The 19,442-nt window shown below is 38.7% G+C and overlaps 2 protein-coding genes across 4 annotated transcripts in view; one reads left to right on the top strand and one right to left on the bottom strand.

The window, feature by feature from the left end:
- The window catches only part of Ap3s1 (adaptor related protein complex 3 sigma 1 subunit), an 80,232-nt gene extending 63,464 nt beyond the window's left edge, over positions 1-16,768 (bottom strand). Inside the window, exon 1 of the mRNA XM_004640594.2 lies at positions 16,646-16,768. Coding sequence (XP_004640651.1) covers positions 16,646-16,714 — 69 coding nt within the window. The 5' untranslated portion in view covers positions 16,715-16,768. The remainder of the gene's footprint in view (positions 1-16,645) is intronic.
- Atg12 (autophagy related 12) overlaps positions 16,350-19,442 on the top strand; it is a 4,522-nt gene continuing 1,429 nt past the window's right edge. Inside the window, exons 1-2 of one of the 3 annotated variants that reach the window (XM_023700560.1) lie at positions 16,350-16,645; positions 17,019-17,336. In XM_023700560.1, coding sequence (XP_023556328.1) covers positions 17,171-17,336 — 166 coding nt within the window. In that variant the 5' untranslated portion in view covers positions 16,350-16,645; positions 17,019-17,170. Of the gene's footprint in view, positions 16,734-17,018; positions 17,360-19,442 lie in introns of all 3 variants that reach the window. The other 2 variants (XM_023700558.1, XM_023700561.1) reach the window with 2 other exon arrangements.

Genomic DNA, 19,442 nt, shown 5'->3' with positions numbered 1-19,442 from the left:
CCAAGAGTTGTGGACGAGCTCTGGATGCTTATGGGAAACTGGAGGGCAAAGGCTTCAAGTCTTAACTTAGTGATCTTCCAATAGGCAGTTTTCTCCTTGCTTTCTTTTATGGTTTGTTTTTTTTGTTTTTTGTTTTTTTTTTTTGGTGGAACTGGGGATTGAACTCTGACCCTTGGGCTTGCCAGGGAAGCACTTATTCTATTGAGCAATCTCCCCAGCCCCCAGAAGATTCAATCCAATACTCCTCAAACTCTTCAATGAAACTGAAAAGGAAGTAATACTCTCAAAATCACTGCTGGAAGCACATATTATACTGATACCAAAACCAGGGAAAGATTCATCCAAAAAAGAGAACTACAGGCAAATCTTCCTCATGAACGTAGACGCAAAAACCCTCAATAAAATCCTAGCAAATAAAATACAGAAAATCATTAATAAGATTATACACCATGACCAGGTAGGATTCATCTCAGGGATGCAAGGATTGTTCAACATATGCAAATCTATAAATGTAATACACTATATCAATACAGCCAAATCCAAAAACTACATGTTCATCTCAATTGATACAGAAAAGGCTTTTGACAAAGTGCAACACTCATTCAGGATCAAAGCCCTACAGAAAATTGGAATAGATGGCCTCTACCTCAATCTGATAAAGCCATCTATGACAATTCAACAGCCAATATAATTCTAAATGGGGAAAAACTGAAATCTTTTACTCTCAGATCAGGTAAAAGATAAGGATGTCCTCTATCACCACCCCTATTCAATATACTTCTGGAATCATTAGCTAGAGCCATTAGACAAGAGAAAGAAATAAAAGGAATAAGAATAGGTAAAAGAAGTTAAACTATCATCATTGGTAGATGACATGAAAATCTACTTGGAAGACCCAAAAACCTCCACCAAGAAGCTCCTAGAATTAATCATCAAATTCAGTAGCATAGCAGGATACAAAGTCAGTACCCAAAAATCAATAGCATTTCTCTACACACATAATAAATGCACTGAGAGAGAAATTTAAAAAAAAAATACCCTTTACAATAGCACTGTGAAAAATGAAATACTTAGGAATTAATCTAACTGAGGAAGTAAGATTTATTCCATGAAAGTTACAGTGCTCTGAAAAAAAAAAAAAAAAAAAGATTGAAGAGGATTTCAGAAAATGGAAAGATATTCCTTGCTCCTGGATAGGAAGAACCAACATTGGGAAATTGGCCATAGTCCCAAAACTGTTATACAGATTTAATTCAATCCCTATCAAAATGCCACCAACATACCTCACAGATCTTGAGAAATCATTCCTAAAATTTATTTGGAACCAGAAAAGACCTAGAATAGCAAAGGCAATCCTGGGCAACAAAGGCAAGGCAAGAGGCATTACAATCCCAGATTTGAAATTATACTACAAAGCTACTGTGATAAAATCAGCATGGTATTGGAAAATAATATAGACCTGAGGATCAATGGAATAGATTCAAAGATGCAGATACGACTAGAAACACACTCAGCCATCTTATCATTGACAAAGGGGCCAAACATGTTCGCTGGAAGAAAGATAGCCTCTAACAAATGGTGCTGGAGAAACTGGCTCTCCATATGCAGAAAACAAAAACCAGACCCAGGTCTATCACCATGCACTAAACTGAAGTCAAAATGGATTAAAGATCTAAACATTAAAACAGAAACTCTAAATTTACTAGAATAGAAAGTAGGTGGCAATCTTGAAGATATAGGGGTAGGCAAACATTTCTTGAACAAAAATCAAACTGCCCAGGAAATACTTGAAAGAATTAGCAACTGGAACTCCTATTGAGATGTTTCTTCACATCAAAAGAAATTACCAACAGAGTGAAAAGGCAACCCACACGTTTGGAAAAAAATCTTAATAATCACTCAAGACAAAGGTCTCCTATCTAGAATATATAAAGAACTAAAAGTCATTAGAACCTCCAAATTTAAAGACCTAATCCAAAAATGGTCATTTGAGATGAATGTAACACTTCTCAGATGAAGAAATGGAAGAGGCAAATAAATACATGAAAAAACACTCCATATCACTGGCCGTCTGAGAAGTGCAAATTAAAACAATAATGAGATATCACCTCACTCCAGAAAGAATGGCTATCATAAGGAGCTGGGAAGATAGCTCAGTAGAATAAGTGCTTGCCTGGCAAGCGTACAGGCTTAAATTCAATCCCCAGTTCTGCCAAAAAAAAAAAGAATGTCTATCATAAAGAAATCAACCAACAACAAATGCTGGAGAGGCTGTGGGGAAAAAGGAACCCTTTTCCACTGCTGGTGGGAATGCAGACTGGTACAACCATTACGGAAATCGGTGTGCAGATGCCTCAAAACATTAGGACTGGAAATCCCATTCAATCCAGCTATCTATCTTCTGGGGATTTTCCCAAAAGAGCTGAAAACATCATATCAGAGTGATATATGTGTGCCCATGTTTACAGCAGCACAATTTGTCATAGCCAAATCTTGGAAACAAACAAAATGCACAACACCTGAGGAATAGATGAAAAAGATGTATTTTTATACAATTAAGTATTACTCAGTTGTAAAGAAAAACTAACTTGAAGCCTTTGTAGGTAAGTGGATACAACTTGAAGCTATACTCATATGTGAAATAAACTAGAGTCATATGTATAATTATCATTATTTCTCCCTAGTATAAGAACTCAAAAGTAGGAATAAAAATTGAAAAGTATAATAGACACAGTTAAATGGAAAGTAACAAAACTTAAGAACTAAATAATGAAGACAGAGAAAGGACAAAAGATAGGAAATAAAGAGGGGAAAAAACAATTATGTATATATACAAGATGGCTAAGGCAATTGTCCTAAGAATTTCCATCACTTTTTTGAAAATAGCAGTTCATGGGTATAATTCTCACCTTGACTAACTCTATGCTGATATCTGTGAACTAAACAACTACATTGAGAAGAGCAAGGTGTAACACTAAAACCATGCTTGAAATACCTATGGCATCTTGGTCTTCCAAATGTGTACCATTTCTAATGTCATAATAATTATTACTATACTCTCATTAAAATATTTTTTAAAAAGGTAATAAAAGAAAATGAGAGACAAGAACAAAATTTTAAGTTTTCTTAAAATTTTTTAATTTCTTTCTAAAAACAAAAAAATTTCTTAATTTTTTTCTATAAACAAAAAATTTCTTAATTTTTTTCTAAAAACAAAAATTTAAGTTTTCTTGAAAGCATGTAATATTATGTCTCATCTTGCATAACTATGTGTGATAATCTGAGCAACAGATTTGACGATAAAAATAGGAAATATAACAATCATTGTTAATCAGTTGTTCTTGTGTTGAAAATCTGTAATATGTGCATTATGTTACACTGTTTCTGTTTTTCTTGCTGTTGTTTTTATTCTTCAAAATAAAATTATAATAAAAAAGTTTATGATTAAGGGTGGGGTGTGGAGGGGCATGGGTGTAATCCTAGCACTCCATTAGCATAAACTACATAGCAAAGTCCTGTTTCAGAACAAGGAAGTTTATGACTCACTGTAAAAAAAATAGAAAATATAGATGAAATTTTTAATGTTGAGTATCTTGACTTTTTATAATCTAAAAAACATATGCCTTTATACTTAAAAGTTAGAGGACAATCTCGGGCTTAAGAGTAGTGTAAGTAGGATACTATAAAAAGTCAAGAAAAACACTTATTTTGAGCTTCTTCAAAGAAAAGTAACTGCTAAGAAGGGTCTTAAAAATAGACAATCAAAAATTCAGAGACAATAGGGAGTGTGAAGTTACTCGCCATTCAAGGCGGAAGAAAAAATTTGGATAAAAGCACAGTAACAAGTGAATATAAGAATAACTGACTTTGCATTAAAGGAAACAATAAGTTTAAGGGCTAAATTTCAGAGCATTCCAACATTTAGGAATTATTAAAAAAAAAAGGCCTGAAAGAAAATTCAGTGCATTTTGGTTTGGTTTGTTTTTTGGGGGGGAAGTCAGGTTTCTACCAAATGGGAAATCTGGTTAGTGACCCGGTGTATCTCCATGGGCCTCACTTCACCATAAATATACAAAGAACCAGGAATCAGGGTAAGACTGTTCTTAAATTATAAACAAGAAGGGACTGAAGCATCACAAAAGAAACATTAGCTTTTCACAAAAGAAACATTAGAGAAAACCCTCTATACCACATGTGGTAGTACAAGCCTGCAATCCAAGTTACTTAGGAGTCTGAAACAGAAGAACTGAGCCACTTTAATATCTCAAAACTTTAAAAGGGTTAAGAATATAGTTCAGTGGCAGGGTACTCATCTAGATTCAATCCCCAGTACCAATAAACAAACAAAAAAACACAAAAACTACATCAAAAACAAAACAAAACAAAAAAAACACCTCTACTATTTCCCCTTACAATGTACAAAACTGCCTAGCGTAACAAAGAAAGAATACTGGGCAATAAATGGCCCTGGAACATCTGGACATACATATGTAAAAGAATAAAGTTACAGTATATTTCATACCATACACAAATATAATTCACAATGGATCACAGGCCTAAAGATAAGATTTAAAACTACTGCACTCTTGGAAGAAAATACAAGCATGTATTTTCACCTGGTTTAAACACAGCTACCAAAACCAAAAGAAAAAAGGAAAGAAAGAAATGTATGACATCAAAATTCAAAATCACTATGCTACAACTGACATCAACAACATAGCATATGATTGTAATCCTAGTGCTCCAAGATGAGGCAGGAAGACAACCACCAGAAAACCACATGATCAATATATTTTCCATTAAAATAATACATACGAAAATCACAGGTAGATACCACGTGAGTCTTGGATCAAAATAATGAACAGTAACAAGACTTCACGAAGATGTGGGAAAACTGGAATCCTCATGTTGCTGGTGGTAATATAAAAGTAGTACTGCTATTTTTGAAATCGTTTGGCAGTACTTTATACAATTCATTACAGAATTACCAAGTGACTGAATAACTGTATGGCTAGATACATACCCATGAGAAATAAGAATATATAGTCAGATAAAAACTTGTACCTGAAGGATCATGCAGCATTATCTGCAGTAGCCAAAAGTGGAAAAAGCCTAATGTCCATCAAAGGATAAATGGAAAATAAAACACGGAATATTATTTGGCATTAAGAGGGAATAGTAAGGGGCCGGGGAGATGGCTCAGTGGAATAAGTGCTTCCCTGGCAAGCGAAGGACCTGAGTTCAATCCCCAGTTCCGCCCCCCCACCAAAAAAAGGAGGAATAGTATATATACCACAACAAGAGTGAATCACCAAAACATGCTGAATGGATAGAACTAGTCAAAAAAGATTGAAGTCCATGATTCTGTCCACAAAGAATGTGCTCAAAATACAGGAATCTGTAGAGACTGTTCTTAAATTCTGAATATCTGTACCTACATTAAAAATAACAGTTACTTTTATTATTTTATTTTATTTTTTACATATTTGGTACAGGGTCTCACTATGCAGCTCAGACTCGGAGTGATCCTCCTGTTTTCAACCTCCCCAGTTCTGGGATTATAGGCATGCGCCACCATGCCTGGTCTCGATGGCTGGAGCAGGGTGCCAGCCAGTTAACAGATCAGCACTAAACACGGATAGGCGAGTAAATGCTAACTGTTCTTACTTTCACTTGATTTGATGGAAGTGTTCTGAATTTAGACTGTAATAAGGATTGCACAATCATGGTATAACTTATTAAAAACACTTCATTGTATACTTTAAATATATTGATTTTATGACATCTAAATTATATTTTCATAAAGGTTTTTTTTAAAGATTAGTAGTTATTAACGAAAAGAAGCCAGGTCAAGTACGGTTTTATGTTCTGTTATAAAAGTCTCCCTATAAAACTTTTCTCTGGAAGTCCTAGAAGACTTTGTAATAAAAAGGAAGTTCATCCCAAAACAGAATCCATGTAATTTAAATATGAGTCTTTGAAAAGAAAAATGAAGGGGCCGGGGAGATGGCTCAGTGGAATAAGCGCTTCCCTGGCAAGCGCAAGGGCCTGAGTTCAATCCCCGGTTCTGCCAAAAAAAAAAAAAAAAAAAAAAGAAAGAAAAGAAAAATGAAAGAGGCAACTTATTTTGAGGGAATGAAAAATACTTAAGAACAATCTCTAGAAGGCATATAGTCTGTTGGCTAATAAACACTCCCATGGGGAAATCCAAACTAGCAGGTAACCTTAACAATAAAAGTAACTGGGCCCAAGAGATAGCTCAGTGAACTAAGCACCTGCTTAGGTAAGTGCAGGAGCCAGGGTTCAATCCCCGGCACCACAGGCCCCTCCAACCCCACGCTCAGGCACTCTGGGCCAGCCATCGAGACCAGGCATGGTGGCACATGCCTGTAATCCCAGAACTAGGGAGGTTGAAAACAGGAGGATCACTCCAAGTACGAGCTGCACAGTGAGACCCTGTACCAAATATGTAAAAAATAAAATAATAAAAGTAACTGTTATTATTAATATAGGTACAGATACTCAATTTTCATTAGGTACCAAGTTTTACATTATTTCTTAATCTTCATTAAATACCTTATTCAAAATAAAAGCCCAGGGGCCAGGGAGATGGCTCAGTGGAATAAGTGCTTGCCTGGCAAGTTCAGGGACCTGAGTTCAATCCCCGTTTCCAAATAAATAAATAAATAAATACATACATACCCACAGTAGAATACTGGTTGAAAAAATAGTTTTACAACTCAATAAAATCTTACAATTCAACCAATAAACAAAACTCTGGATTGAAAAATGGGCAAAGGAACTATATAAATACTTTTCTCAAGATACAGAAAAGACCAATATAAAACAAATGTAATCAAAGAAATATAAATAAAAACCACAATGGGTACCACTTCACAACATTAGAATGGCTATTACCAAAAACCAGAAAATAACAAACACTGCCAAGCATGTGGAGAAACTAGAACACTGTGGATTGCTGTGAGTACATATATCATATGGTTTAGTTATCATTGAAAATAATACGGTTAAAATTGACAAAAAGACCCAAATCCTCCCTTTTCCCTCTGACAATCAAATACAGAGATCCCAATGACAGCCCCAAGGGTGACGGGTGAGGTACTAGTTTTAGTATCTTCCTCTCATTTCTGTATTTGCTCACTCCTTTGGACCCAACAGGAGCCAAAACTAGGCCAAGAGTGTAAGGACTCTGAGAAGCGACTAGAGTACTATGCTTAATAGTGCAAAAAAATGGGTTCAGACCAGGACACTGCTATTTACTATTACCCCTGAAATCTTGAATTCCTAATGGACCATGAAGATTTCTAGCAGTAGACTTCGAACTGTTATTTCTTAGAAATGGCACAAATTGTCAATCAAGCAGCCACTTCTCCCACAGTTCCCTGGGCTGTCACTATGTCAGGTGAGGTCAGACACTCCAAAGCTGTTTCAGAAGATACTTTGGCTGCAACAAGCTCAAAACAAAACCTATCCCAGATGACTCCACTCTATAACCTCTCCAGGTGACTCTGCCCCTTCTGATACATCAGAAGTTCCACAACAGGTATGAAAAAATGAGTTTATGAGATTTATCTTTACAGAAGCAGCATTTCCTTGCACTCTTAAGGTCAGTCCAAGTGTGCTCCCCTCAGTGTGCTACCCCCTTGTGTTAACAGCACAGACTCTTATAAAAGCCTTGCTCAGAAAGGTAATAAATGAAAATAAGAGACAAGAAAAAAAATGTCACGGGACTGTCCTGCTACAATGCTTTATGTATATGGTTAGATTTCTAAATTTCTACGTAAAAATATGTAATTGTTTATTCCTATTTTTTTAATTTTTTCTTCTTTTTCTTCACATTCTGTAGGGACTGAAAGTTTAACATATCAATACTTGATGGAAAATACCTGTTCCATGTTATGTCTAAGATGTTTGATATTCAGACAGATAGTGACGTTAAACTCAACTGCCTATGTTATAGGGTAATAATATCATTAAGCTTCTCTTTTGAAGGGTTAACAACTTAAGTTTCCAGACCAAAAATTAGAGAAAAAGAAGGGCTACAAGGACAGCCAACATTTTGGCCTGCGCCTTTCAAGGTTATTAAGGACTCAGGACATAGGAGAACCTGTACTGTAACATCCTGTAACTCAGTTGTGTCCCAAATTTACTGATCAAGGAGATTATGGGGCCACAGAGGAAAGTAACTGATGATGTAGAGTGTGCCTAAGGAGAGTCACATGGAGAGAAAACATTCTCTCAGGCTTTCACAGAGAGCAAATTGGTCAAGCAATGGCCGTGACTCATCCACAATGACAAAGGAGCTACAAACTGCCTTACAGGGTTTCAGGGTAAATCCTGAGGGGATTTGACTGACCTTGTCAGATACAAAGGTTACATTTCTTGTTATATAGGTCTTGCTTTATCTTGCTCTTAACCATCCAGCAGAAAAGTATAAAAACGAGGTATAAAAAGTAAAGCCATATTAATATAGCCATATTAATATGCTGAGCTGTAAAAGGCTCAAGTCAACAACTTCTGACATTGCCAGTCCTACAGCTAACCCACTACTATTATGGACTACTGGACTATATTGGATTATTCTGCTGAATTCATGCACCTACAATATTTAAATGGCAAGGGAATACCCATCTCTGACAAAACTACACAAAAAAAGGGGATACAAATGAAGGACCATTTTGTTTCTGTATATACAAAATAGGATAGATATACAGCTACTGTCTCTTAATTCAATGAGAAGAAAGATTTGTATTAACAGTGTTTGGACAATATATCATGTCTGCATCTCATACTATGAATAACCACTACAAAGACAACAATATGCAATGTAGTAATTATTGAAACTGTGCTGGTAATGTTTTGAAACTGTCTTATTGCTGTTTGTTTCTCAATAAAATTCATTTTAAAAAAAAAAAAGCCTTGCTCAGGTAGTCGTATTACCTGCTCAGGATTCTTACCTCAGGTAAAGTGAGTTCAGCAGGGTGAATTAAAAGGGCTGCTAATACTCAGGGCTATTATACCCGAAGAGCTCCAGTGAACAGCACTGACTTATGGTGGCCTTCAGAAACTTGCAGTCTGGGGAGATCTGCAGAGACAAGTGTAAGAGCTCTAGAACAGTGAACATTGCTAGAGAAAGCTGCCACAGGGTCACAAGTACCAGCTGCTGAGGAGCTGCAAAGAACATCTGGAAACTGTCAGGAGCTGTAACACTGAGAGCCTAAAAGATACTGGTACTCAGAGCTCTGAGCTGTAAATAAGGGCACAGAGTCACTGGAACTCAAAAACCAAAACTTCTAACACCAGAGAACTGCACTTTGATAATTTATTACATCTATCTGAACTGTGCAAAAGAAACACAAATGATTGATAACATGGTGATTCCCCAAAGAAGTAAACACAGAATTACATATGATCTAGCAACTCTACTTTAAGTTATGGGCCAAAATAAGTAAAAACAAGAACCTGAAGAGATATTTGTACATCTAAGTTTACATCAACCTTAGTCATAATAGCCAAAAAGGATAGAAGAAACCAAAGTATCACTGATGAATAAATGACTAAACAAACTATGATATTTACATTACATGCAAAGAAATATTATTTAGCTTTTAAAAGAAATGAAATTTTGATACTACAACCTGGATAAACCCTGAAGAGTTTAGGTTAAGTGAAATAAGTCAGTCATAAAAAGACAAATGTTCTTCTACAAGTCCTCCTTCATAAGGCTGCAAGAACAGTCACTCTCATAGAGAAACTAGAATGATTCTGGGAGATAAAAAGAGGAGGAAATAAGTGTTATGGTTCATATCTTACTTGTTTTCCAAAGGCCATGTGCCAACAGCGTGGTTGCCAGCCTGTGGTGTAACTGGAAATTGATGCAATCTTTAGGAAGTAGGGGTTACTGGATGAAGTGAGGTCATTGGGAGCATGCCCTTGAAAGGAATATTGGGACATAAGTCCCTCCTTTCTCCCTGCTTTCCAGCCACCAGAAGGAAAACAGCTTTGATTTGCCACACACTCTCCATCACAATGCTTTGCCTTGGCAGGGGTCCAAAATAAGTCAACTAACCACAGATAGAACCTTCTGAAATCATGAGCTAAAATACATCTTTTCTCCTTTTACACTATCTCTGCGCTTTTTGTCACAGTAATGGAACACTAACACGGGGAGTTAGTGCTTAATATGTACAGAATTTCTGTTGGAGAAGACGAAAAATTTCTAGAGGTAGATGGTAGTGAAAGGGGGACAACAATACAAAAGACAGAAAACTATATACTTCAAAATGGTTTAAATGGTTAATTATAAAAACTATAATAAAAATTATTTTATTACTGAGCTGGGATTATATCTCAATTTTCTGTGCCTAGAGTATTTGGTTATTATGCAAGAGGTCCTGGATTCAATTCCTAGTACCATACCCATACATATGCAAATACCACATCATTTATACACAATTAACTTTTATATCACATTAAGGCATATTAATAACTGGAAATAAAAAGGTATGTATGTGGTAGGATGAACTGGCAATTCTCCCCACTTATTTAGCTACCACAAAGGATTCTAAACTATTCATTCAATAGGCTTGAAATATTGAAAATAAAGTCCTTTCCTTCTATGTAGCTAAGAGAAAAAGTAACAGTAAATGATTCTTATAATTACATTAGCTTCAAAGCAAGGCAAGAAATATTTCTCCACAAAATAACAGAGGAACTCCAAGTGGCTTTCACATAAACTCTGTTCACCTAAAATTAAGACTGTGAGAGGTGTAAATTCCTTTCTCTTGGGCCATGTTATTTCACAGAACACAGGAAGTGGAATCCACTTGATCACAGATCTTGCTGGCACAGCGGCTGCACAGATGTGTAACATTCACTTTTACTTTCAATCACTGGATTAGCATTCCTATCACACCAGAATCTAATAACTGGGTAGAGAAAACAACTTAGCAGAGAATCATTACCTTTTCAAGAGGAATTTTTCATCAGTACAAAATAAAAGTTTGCTTCATGGAAAAATACTTCCTTGTGGAAGTATATTTTCCTGTGGTGGGCATGTAGGAAAGTGTCTTTTTTCCTGCCCTACCTTCAGGTCCAAAGAGGATTTCCCAGATGGTTCTATGTACTGTAAGCACTTCTCCCCTATTACTCCACATTTTATTCCCCCCACCTTAGGGCTGAAATTGAATCTAGGTCCTCACATAGCTAAGGTAAACAGTCTTCACTGAAATACATCTCTGTCCCTTTTCAATTTTTTTTTTTTTTTTTAGAAAATGTCTTGCTTAATTGCCTGGGCTAGCCTCATATGTGCAAACCTCTTACATCAGACGTGCAAGTGGCTGAAATTACAAATACGCATCACAGTGCCCAGTTTTCATTTTCTTCATAGACCAATCACAATCTTACATAATTTATTACCTATCTCCTATCACTAGAATGTAAACTTAATGGACAGTATCCTATTACTGTATTATTATTTATAACAGGGCCTGTCTTAGTTACTTTTCTTGATGAGAAAAATACCCAAAGTTGTTTATTTGGCTCACAGTTTGTAGAGGGTTCAGTCCATAATTGGGTGGCTCCAAGACAAAGGGGCACAGCAGAGTGAAAACAGTTGAGAGGGCAGGGCAGACAGTAGGCAGCAAGCAGCAACAATGGCAGCAGCAGCCTACCTTCTTTCTGTCCTTTTAGATTCTATCCAGGCTACCCATCCTTTATGTGGTACCACCCCAGATCCAGTATCACATCCTTAATTCCAACATCATGACTTTAAACCCAGCATCATACACCCTAGATTAAGCCAACTCCAAAAAACCCCACTTAAGACTGTGAGGCTTGGGGAGACATCTAGATACAAGGCATAGTAGGACCCTACAAACAAGTAAATACTTGGAAGTATATGGGCAGGGAAACAGAAAAGAGTGCAATGGAGCTGTAAGTCAAAATTTCCAGAGTTGCCCCTCCTCCTTTCAGTAGTCCAAATCTAGCAGTATCTCTAACTCAAGAGTTTTAACATGAGTTAGAACTGCCCTTGATTCCACCTGCAGTACAATACCTTCTAAAAGTTGCTAGATACTTTAGTAAAAACATATTTACCTACACTACACTTGGAGAAGACTGTCAGGGCAGAATGAGTGAGCAGAATGAGTGAGGACAAAATACGTGCAATTTATCCTAAAGAGTCATATTGAATAAAAGTCAGAAAGGGACTGGACTCTAGATGGTCTACCACTCAGAATTACCTTAGATTATCAGAACAAGTGGAGAAATCTGTAATACACAAGTATGAAGGATACCAGTTTATAATAAAAGAGGAAACACGTTCAGAAATTTTCCTCCTTGCATCTGACAAATATGTGGCTTATGTTCATGTATACATATACGCACAATCTTTTATTATTCTACAATCTTTTATTTATTCTACAAACTGTGGAAACTAGTAAGACAACTCATCCAAAAGAAAAATTTCTACTTTATTATACTGACTTATCAAAAGATAAGGTACAGGGGGCGGGGAGATGGCTCAGTGGAATAAGCGCTTCCCTGGCAAGTGCAAGGGTCTGAGTTCAAACCCCAGTTCCGCAAAAAAAAAAAAAAAAAGATAAAGTACAGTTTGCTAATAACAAAGGAATCATAATCCAAAGGTCTTTTTTTCCTTGTTTGGTAGCTCTAAAAAAATACATCTTGTTTATGAAATGTGTTATCAGTAATACATAGATACTGCCAGGCAAATATTAAGACAAGAGGTTATTATTGCCAAGTTGCTATTACTAGGCATCAACTGAAAAAGACAAACCAAGAAAAGTATTTGAATTTCTACAGTGACAGTTCAAGGATATAAAAAAGAAAAGGGATGCACTGAGTCCACTCTTCAATTCTTACTACCTGACTAGCAGAATGAACCAAACATTTAGCGAAACAGATGTGTAACTTCATGTCTCATACATTACAGCAGCTAAAGGGCACAATGCACAAAGCAAAAAATCTATTAAACCTGAAATGAACATATGCACTACTAAAGGACAAATAGAGATGAACATGTAAGTTGTTATACAGTACCTGTGTGTGGAGAAAGCATAAAAAATGAACACAACACAGTAGGAGACATATGTCAATGAAAGGTTTAAACAGCTTTCAAACCATGCTATTACACCATTATCACTGGACTCATGTTATTAGGGCATGACACTGTTGGCTCAGTCATATCTCCAGACCATGCTTTACAATTTATGAAGCAAAACTATCAATTTCACTGGGTATATCGTTTCTCAATTTTTTAGTTTTTAACAGTACATGTTTGTAGTGTACAACCATTATATTTCTTATATATTCTCTTTTCAACCCCCCCCCACCCGGTCCGCCTCTTAGTTCCCCTAAATGCATTCACTTAGAATCTAGCTTGAGATAATTTTGACAGGAATTCCTAAATGGCCTTCTGACTCTTAAAATTTAGTCCTTCATTAACAAGAAATTTTGGGAGTCTATGGTTTTAATACAAAAATGGTAGGTTAGCTCTTAAATTTTTAATTTTGAAGAAGTACAGTGGTGCCTTTCAAAAAGTTTATCTCCCTATTTTCTACTATCTATCTTTGTATCTTTGAATTTAAGAGAAGCCATCAGAGATTTAAACTTGTATGTGTGGATACATACAATGGCACCTTAGTTCACAAACACTTGTTTCAAACTACTTGGTTCTCAAACAGCAGTGTTTTCCAAAATTTTGCTTTTGTTTACAAACTCTGCATCAGTGGCAAACAGGACCACAGCTATTTTTCCACACAAATAAATGTCCATCATCCCAAAATCACAGAACAAATTAAGTTCTTCAAACTAGGCACTACCATACTTCACTGAAGTTAAAAACTGAAGTAACAAGCTAACCCACCACTACTTTTGTGTTGAAACTATAGACTCTTAAGATTTCTAGTTAATAAAGGACTCAATTTTCAGAGTCAGAAAGACATTCAGGAATTCCAACCCAAACTCTAATTTCAAGGTAGATTATAAATGAATGAATTTAGCAAAGATTCAGTAAGAGCTTTCCACATTGAAGATGCAGTGGCGCTTGCAGAGGATGAATAAATACACCTGATACTGTCGTTCAAGGACTCTGTAGGAAAAGAAGCTCCAAGGAACTACAAGCTGTGGAAGACAGTATCATCCCCTTACAAGGATTAAGAGAAAAATCTATTAAACAGATGAGTCCTGCACATCATAACTATTTCAGCAAATTCTTAAGTAAAATTTGAGCTGAGCCTTGATCAGGGATGACAAACTTTTAGAGATCAAGTGCCCAAACTACAGCCCCAAACCCACTTATTTATTGCAATGGGCCAACTCTGCAATTAAACCTGAACGCTTGGCTACTGGGGCAACGCCGCACAACTTCTCTCACATGCTGATAAGAGCTCTGTGATTGTTGCAGCACACGTACCACAGGTTGGCCACCACTGGCCTATATCCAAGTGTTGAATTTGAACATGTGGCAACAAAGGAAGACATTTCAGGCAGTAAGAACAGAGTGTACTACAACTTTTCCTGATCCTCTCCTCTGGGCCTGTGTCTTTCTCCCATCTGTCTTCAACACCGGCTTTATCTCCTTCAACTCACTGGTCTCAGTGAGAATTTCACTGGCTACCCTAGTTTAAATGGCTATCCTCACACTGCCTACCACCTCGTCCTGCTTTATTTTTCACACGGCATTTATTATTAGTTGGTGTGCTATCCAGTCTACAATACTTTCTACTGGCTGTGTCCACAAGAGAAGGAGCTAGATCTATTTGTTTACTCCCAGTGCCGAAGCTGATAGGCAAGAAGCTAATGTGTTGATAGGTTACTATCTAAAGGGGGAAGCAAATATGTACATTATCTTGTTATTCCCAAAAGACAAAACTATACACTTCCAAAACCCAATTTTTAAAGATTCATTTGCAACAACAGCTTCAGGCATCTCACTTCTATACAGTCAGTATTCATACTTTCTAGTTCCACACCCCAAGAATCGCTGTCATTCATGCAACAGCCAAAAAGGCCACCAGAGTTCTCTCTGCTGCCACAACTGCCTTTGCTCACATTAACCTTCTCTGGTACTGAGTGAAGGCAAAGGATACTTTTCTTCCCACTATAAGACAAGAGAGATCTGTACTCCTAGATTTTCATATTAAATCCTGTTATTACTTCAGTGGGCAGTTATGTTCTACACTCCAGGGATAAACTGCACTGTTATCACAGATTAGCCGGGGAACCTACTGTGTTAAATAATGTTTAACTGTTAAATTTAGATACAGAAAGAAAACTTTTGAATTCGATTTCACTACTGAAGCATGCTTCTACTACACTGTAAATGGATGATGGCACTGGTAAAATGTAAGTGAAAGATTCCTTCAACGAAGGCTAAAAACATGTTAAGGAAATGAGTAATTAAATTAATGGCATTTTTCCACTTAGAAGGATCAAGCAGAACTTTATTCAGTTTTTAAAAGGAGCACCAGCATTTAGATTGTACCAAATTAAAGCCACATGGCACTAGGGGAAAATATTCTTTATCATCAGCAAAAGCAAAGCCACATAACAAAATATAGAATAAGCTCAAGACTTCGCACTTCAACCAACACCTCCGCATACTGCATTATCATTTTAGGCAAACTGACATTTTCACATTTAATTTTTAATGGCAGTAATGATTTCCATCTGGGTTTTAACTGCATAAAAGTGTTAGTCTTGGCACAGCTTCAACGTTGAAAATTCATTTCTGGCCTAAACCAAATGCCCCAATACAACAAAATACTGCGAATTAATCCTACCTCTGCGAATTCAATGTTATGTTTTACCTGGTGATGAATTCTGCCCCCCGGATAAGCATGTAAGTCTATCACCCTTTCTCAATCATTTATACATTACTAATCTCTACTACTTTAAGCCTTCCTGCACTTAACAATATCTACATTTCTAGGAGAGTTTTATCAATATCACTAGTTTCACACGGGCAACTAAACAAGCAAACTCCCCTAGGTATGATAGTAATGATTCCAGAAGGTGGAATTATAACTGTCCGGTGTAGCACCACAGTCCCAAGTAGGTCGACCAGTTTACAGCCAATAGGTAAAAAGCGCTATAAAAATATCACGAAGGTCCCTAATCTTCCACCTGGAAGTCACAGCAACAGCGGGTCCGCATGAAAGCCCAAGTTCCTGCGCCAGGGAGGATCGCGCGGAAACCAGTGCTGCTCGGTCCCCGGGAGGACGAGAGTCCCACCTGGAAGGTCCGCCGGTCGGGGGTGGGGCCGCGCGGGGCGGAGCCCAGAGCCGGAGCCGGAGCCGGAGCGGGGTGCGCTCCCCGGCCAACCGCAGCCCGGAGCCCGGAAGGCCACGGCGCGGTGGGCAGCAGACGCCCGGCGCCGGGGGCGAAGGAGGCCCGACCCTAGGGCCTCCCCGAGCGGACAGGAAGCACCCACCTGCCCGGAAGGCGGCGGAGGAGCCGCCCCAGTGGGGCGGTGAGGTGGAGGACGCTGACAGCCGCGAGCGCGGAGGGCCGCGGCGCCCGAGGGTCGCACTGAGGAAGCCGCGCGGGGCGCCGCCCGTCACCAACGACTCCCGCTCGCAAGAACCGGCGGTCGGATACTCACGTAGGGCTGGTAGAACTTGGAGAGCCGCGGCTTCCCGTGGTTGTTGAAAATGAGGATCGCCTTGATCATGGCTGGGCCGGCCGACCGGGTAAGGCATGGGGGCCGCCTCGGGATCTCGCGGGCGAGCCTTCCCCACCCGCCCCCTCCCGCGCGCGCGCCCCCGAGCTACAGGGCGGGGCCTAGGGGCGGAGGGGGCGGGGCGGGGCCTGCGGGGAGGGAAGCGGAAACTTTGCCAGGCCGAGTCCACTTGTCCGAGTAGAGGGGGAGAGTACTACTTGGCGGCTATGGATACGTTTTTCGCAGGCCATTTCCTTAAGCTTAATGCATCGGTATAACATCCTTTCTTACAGTAATGGTCTAATGTCTGAGGTAGGTTTGACTTGAAGAAAGATCTGGCCACTCCAAGGCTCACTGTAGTGCTAGATTCCCCTACTCTGACGGCTCCCTTGCGACGTCCCCCATCGCAAAGCTCGCCTGCTGCACGCGCTCGGCTACCACTTCCGGCGTCACGCCTCTCCTAGGAAGATGGCGGAAGAGCCGGATTCTGTCCTGCAGCTCCCTTCGTCGGCTGTGGCTGCTGGCGGCGAAGGCCCTGGGGAACTCTCTCCCGAAACAGCGACACCAGAACCCCCTTCTTCTGCTGCAGTTTCGCCGGGAACAGAAGAACCCGCCGGCGACACCAAGAAAAAAAGTAATTTTCAGGGCAGTTTCTGGGTAAGAGGCGGGAGGTTTAGTTTCGTCTCTAAAGGCGGCAGCGAATAAGAAAGCAAAATTTAGAGGAAAGCTAGTCCCAGATGTGCGTTGTCGACAGACAGAAGAGGGGAAGTGTTATTGTTCAATTTCAAGCGTTTTTTGAGATGAGGTCTCAAGGGAGCCACCTTTGGATGCTGCACCTTCGCGCCTGCCGGGCTTTGTTAGGTGCCTGCGGGATCGGCCAGGTGGCTCGCACGGCCCCTTGTGGTGTATTCTCATCTCTGTGCGTTATCCCAACCGCAAACCCTTTGAAGTGGAAGGTGAGTAGGATATGGTTCCTAAACCCTAGAGCTAGTTATTTCAATAGTGGTAAGGCTCTAAGGATGACAAATCGTGGAATGGACTGTTCATACTCCCCCCTTGATTATAAATTAACTCTTTGAGCCAAAAAAAAAAAAAAAAAAACCTGCAATTAAACCAGTATGAGTTATGGTAAAGGAGCTGCGTAAGCTCAAAGCACATGCTCCTAGTCCCCCATCTCTTGGGAGGCTGAGGCATGAGGACTGCGAGTTCCAGATCAGCCTGGACTACGCTGCGAGATCTTGTCTTAAGGGGTAAGGATAGTGACGGAGCACTCACTAGATAGATAGATAGATAGATAGATAGATAAATGATGTAGGGTTAGTTCCCTAAACAGGCAGCACATGAAGAGTCTAAGAGCAAAGTAAAAGCATGACCATTGCCTTCAAGAAGTATTATTTTGAGATCTTTATGAGTTGTGGGTGTTTTTTTTGGTTTTTTTTTTTTTTTTTTTTTTTTTTTGAACTAGCGTTTATTGCCTGGAAAGAGTTTGCTGTTGGAAGTTGAAGAATTTTTTTTTAAGGTTACTTGTCCAGAATATTCTCGAGTTAGAATTTTCTGTGAGAAAAATAGCAAACATACATCTTCGAATTGAGGAGGTTGATATTGTCAATGGTTAAGTTTCGCAGTCCAGAGGCTTTTTTTTCTTTTATGAAGAAAATCATAATAAAATAACAATAGTTAATATATTATCAAAATAGTTACTGAAAGATTCTCTTACAAAGAAACAGGTCAGTGTCAGTCTAGACCCTGAGGAACCCTGGAGACCACTAGGACAGGCAGGATTGAAGCAAACAGCAATACATGTATTTCAGACTTGGTGCAATCTGGTCAAGGGCAAGAAAACCTAAGTATGGAAGGGGGCGTTTCACTGAGAGATGGAAAATTTTAAGTTTCTCGGGGGTCATGGGTTGATCTAGTCCCTCTTTTGGGAGGAGGGAAGTACAGGATAACTGGTACTATGCTGATTTACAGTGTGTCATTCTGTAGACTTAAAGGATTTTCCTTAGGTCTGGGAACCAGGCCTGGATGCTATCCTGATAAACTTATTTTTGTTTCTCAGGTTGAGTGAGGGGGCTTTCCTGTTTGATGAGATTAGCCAATTGAAGTTTTTTCTTTTCATATTGGGAGGGGCCTAACAACTGAACTATCATGTTGACTTCCCACCCTGAGGTTGATACTCTTTTTGGAAGATGATCTAATGAAAACACTAAATATTTTATAGGCTTTTCCTTTAATATACTGTACATTGACAGCCAAGGCTTTTGGCCTTGGGCGGCAAATGAGAATCACTTGGGTAGCCTTTGAATGAAGGTACCAGTATCAGTATATTAGCTTCCAAAAGATTCCAATATAATTGATGTGGACATTTGTATTCTTTTAAGTGTTTCTCCCTTGATTACTTCAATCAGATTACTTTTAGAATTGAGTATAGCTGTAATCACAATACAGTAAATACTTCTCTAGCTTCTTCCTCTCCTACTCCTCTTCAGTAGTACAATATGTAATTACAACTAAATTGCATTGATAGCACCAGGGGATTAGGGTTAACAGAGAAGGAAGATGTGGAAGACAAGCTAACTGAAATCTGTAATCGTTTCTTCACTGAAGAGGAGTAGAAGTAATTTCTTAGAAAGTACACCATGTGCAGTGTGTGTTCTGTGCACCTTCATTCTAGGGGTAAATTTGAGTAAATTGATCTCTAATCTCAATGGTTTTCAAATTTTAATATCAAGGAATGGAG

Source organism: Octodon degus, unplaced genomic scaffold (genome assembly GCF_000260255.1).
Source record: "Octodon degus isolate 3935 unplaced genomic scaffold, OctDeg1.0 scaffold00124, whole genome shotgun sequence".
Taxonomy (NCBI): Eukaryota; Metazoa; Chordata; class Mammalia; order Rodentia; family Octodontidae; genus Octodon; species Octodon degus.
This window is presented reverse-complemented; position numbering and strand designations above follow the sequence as displayed.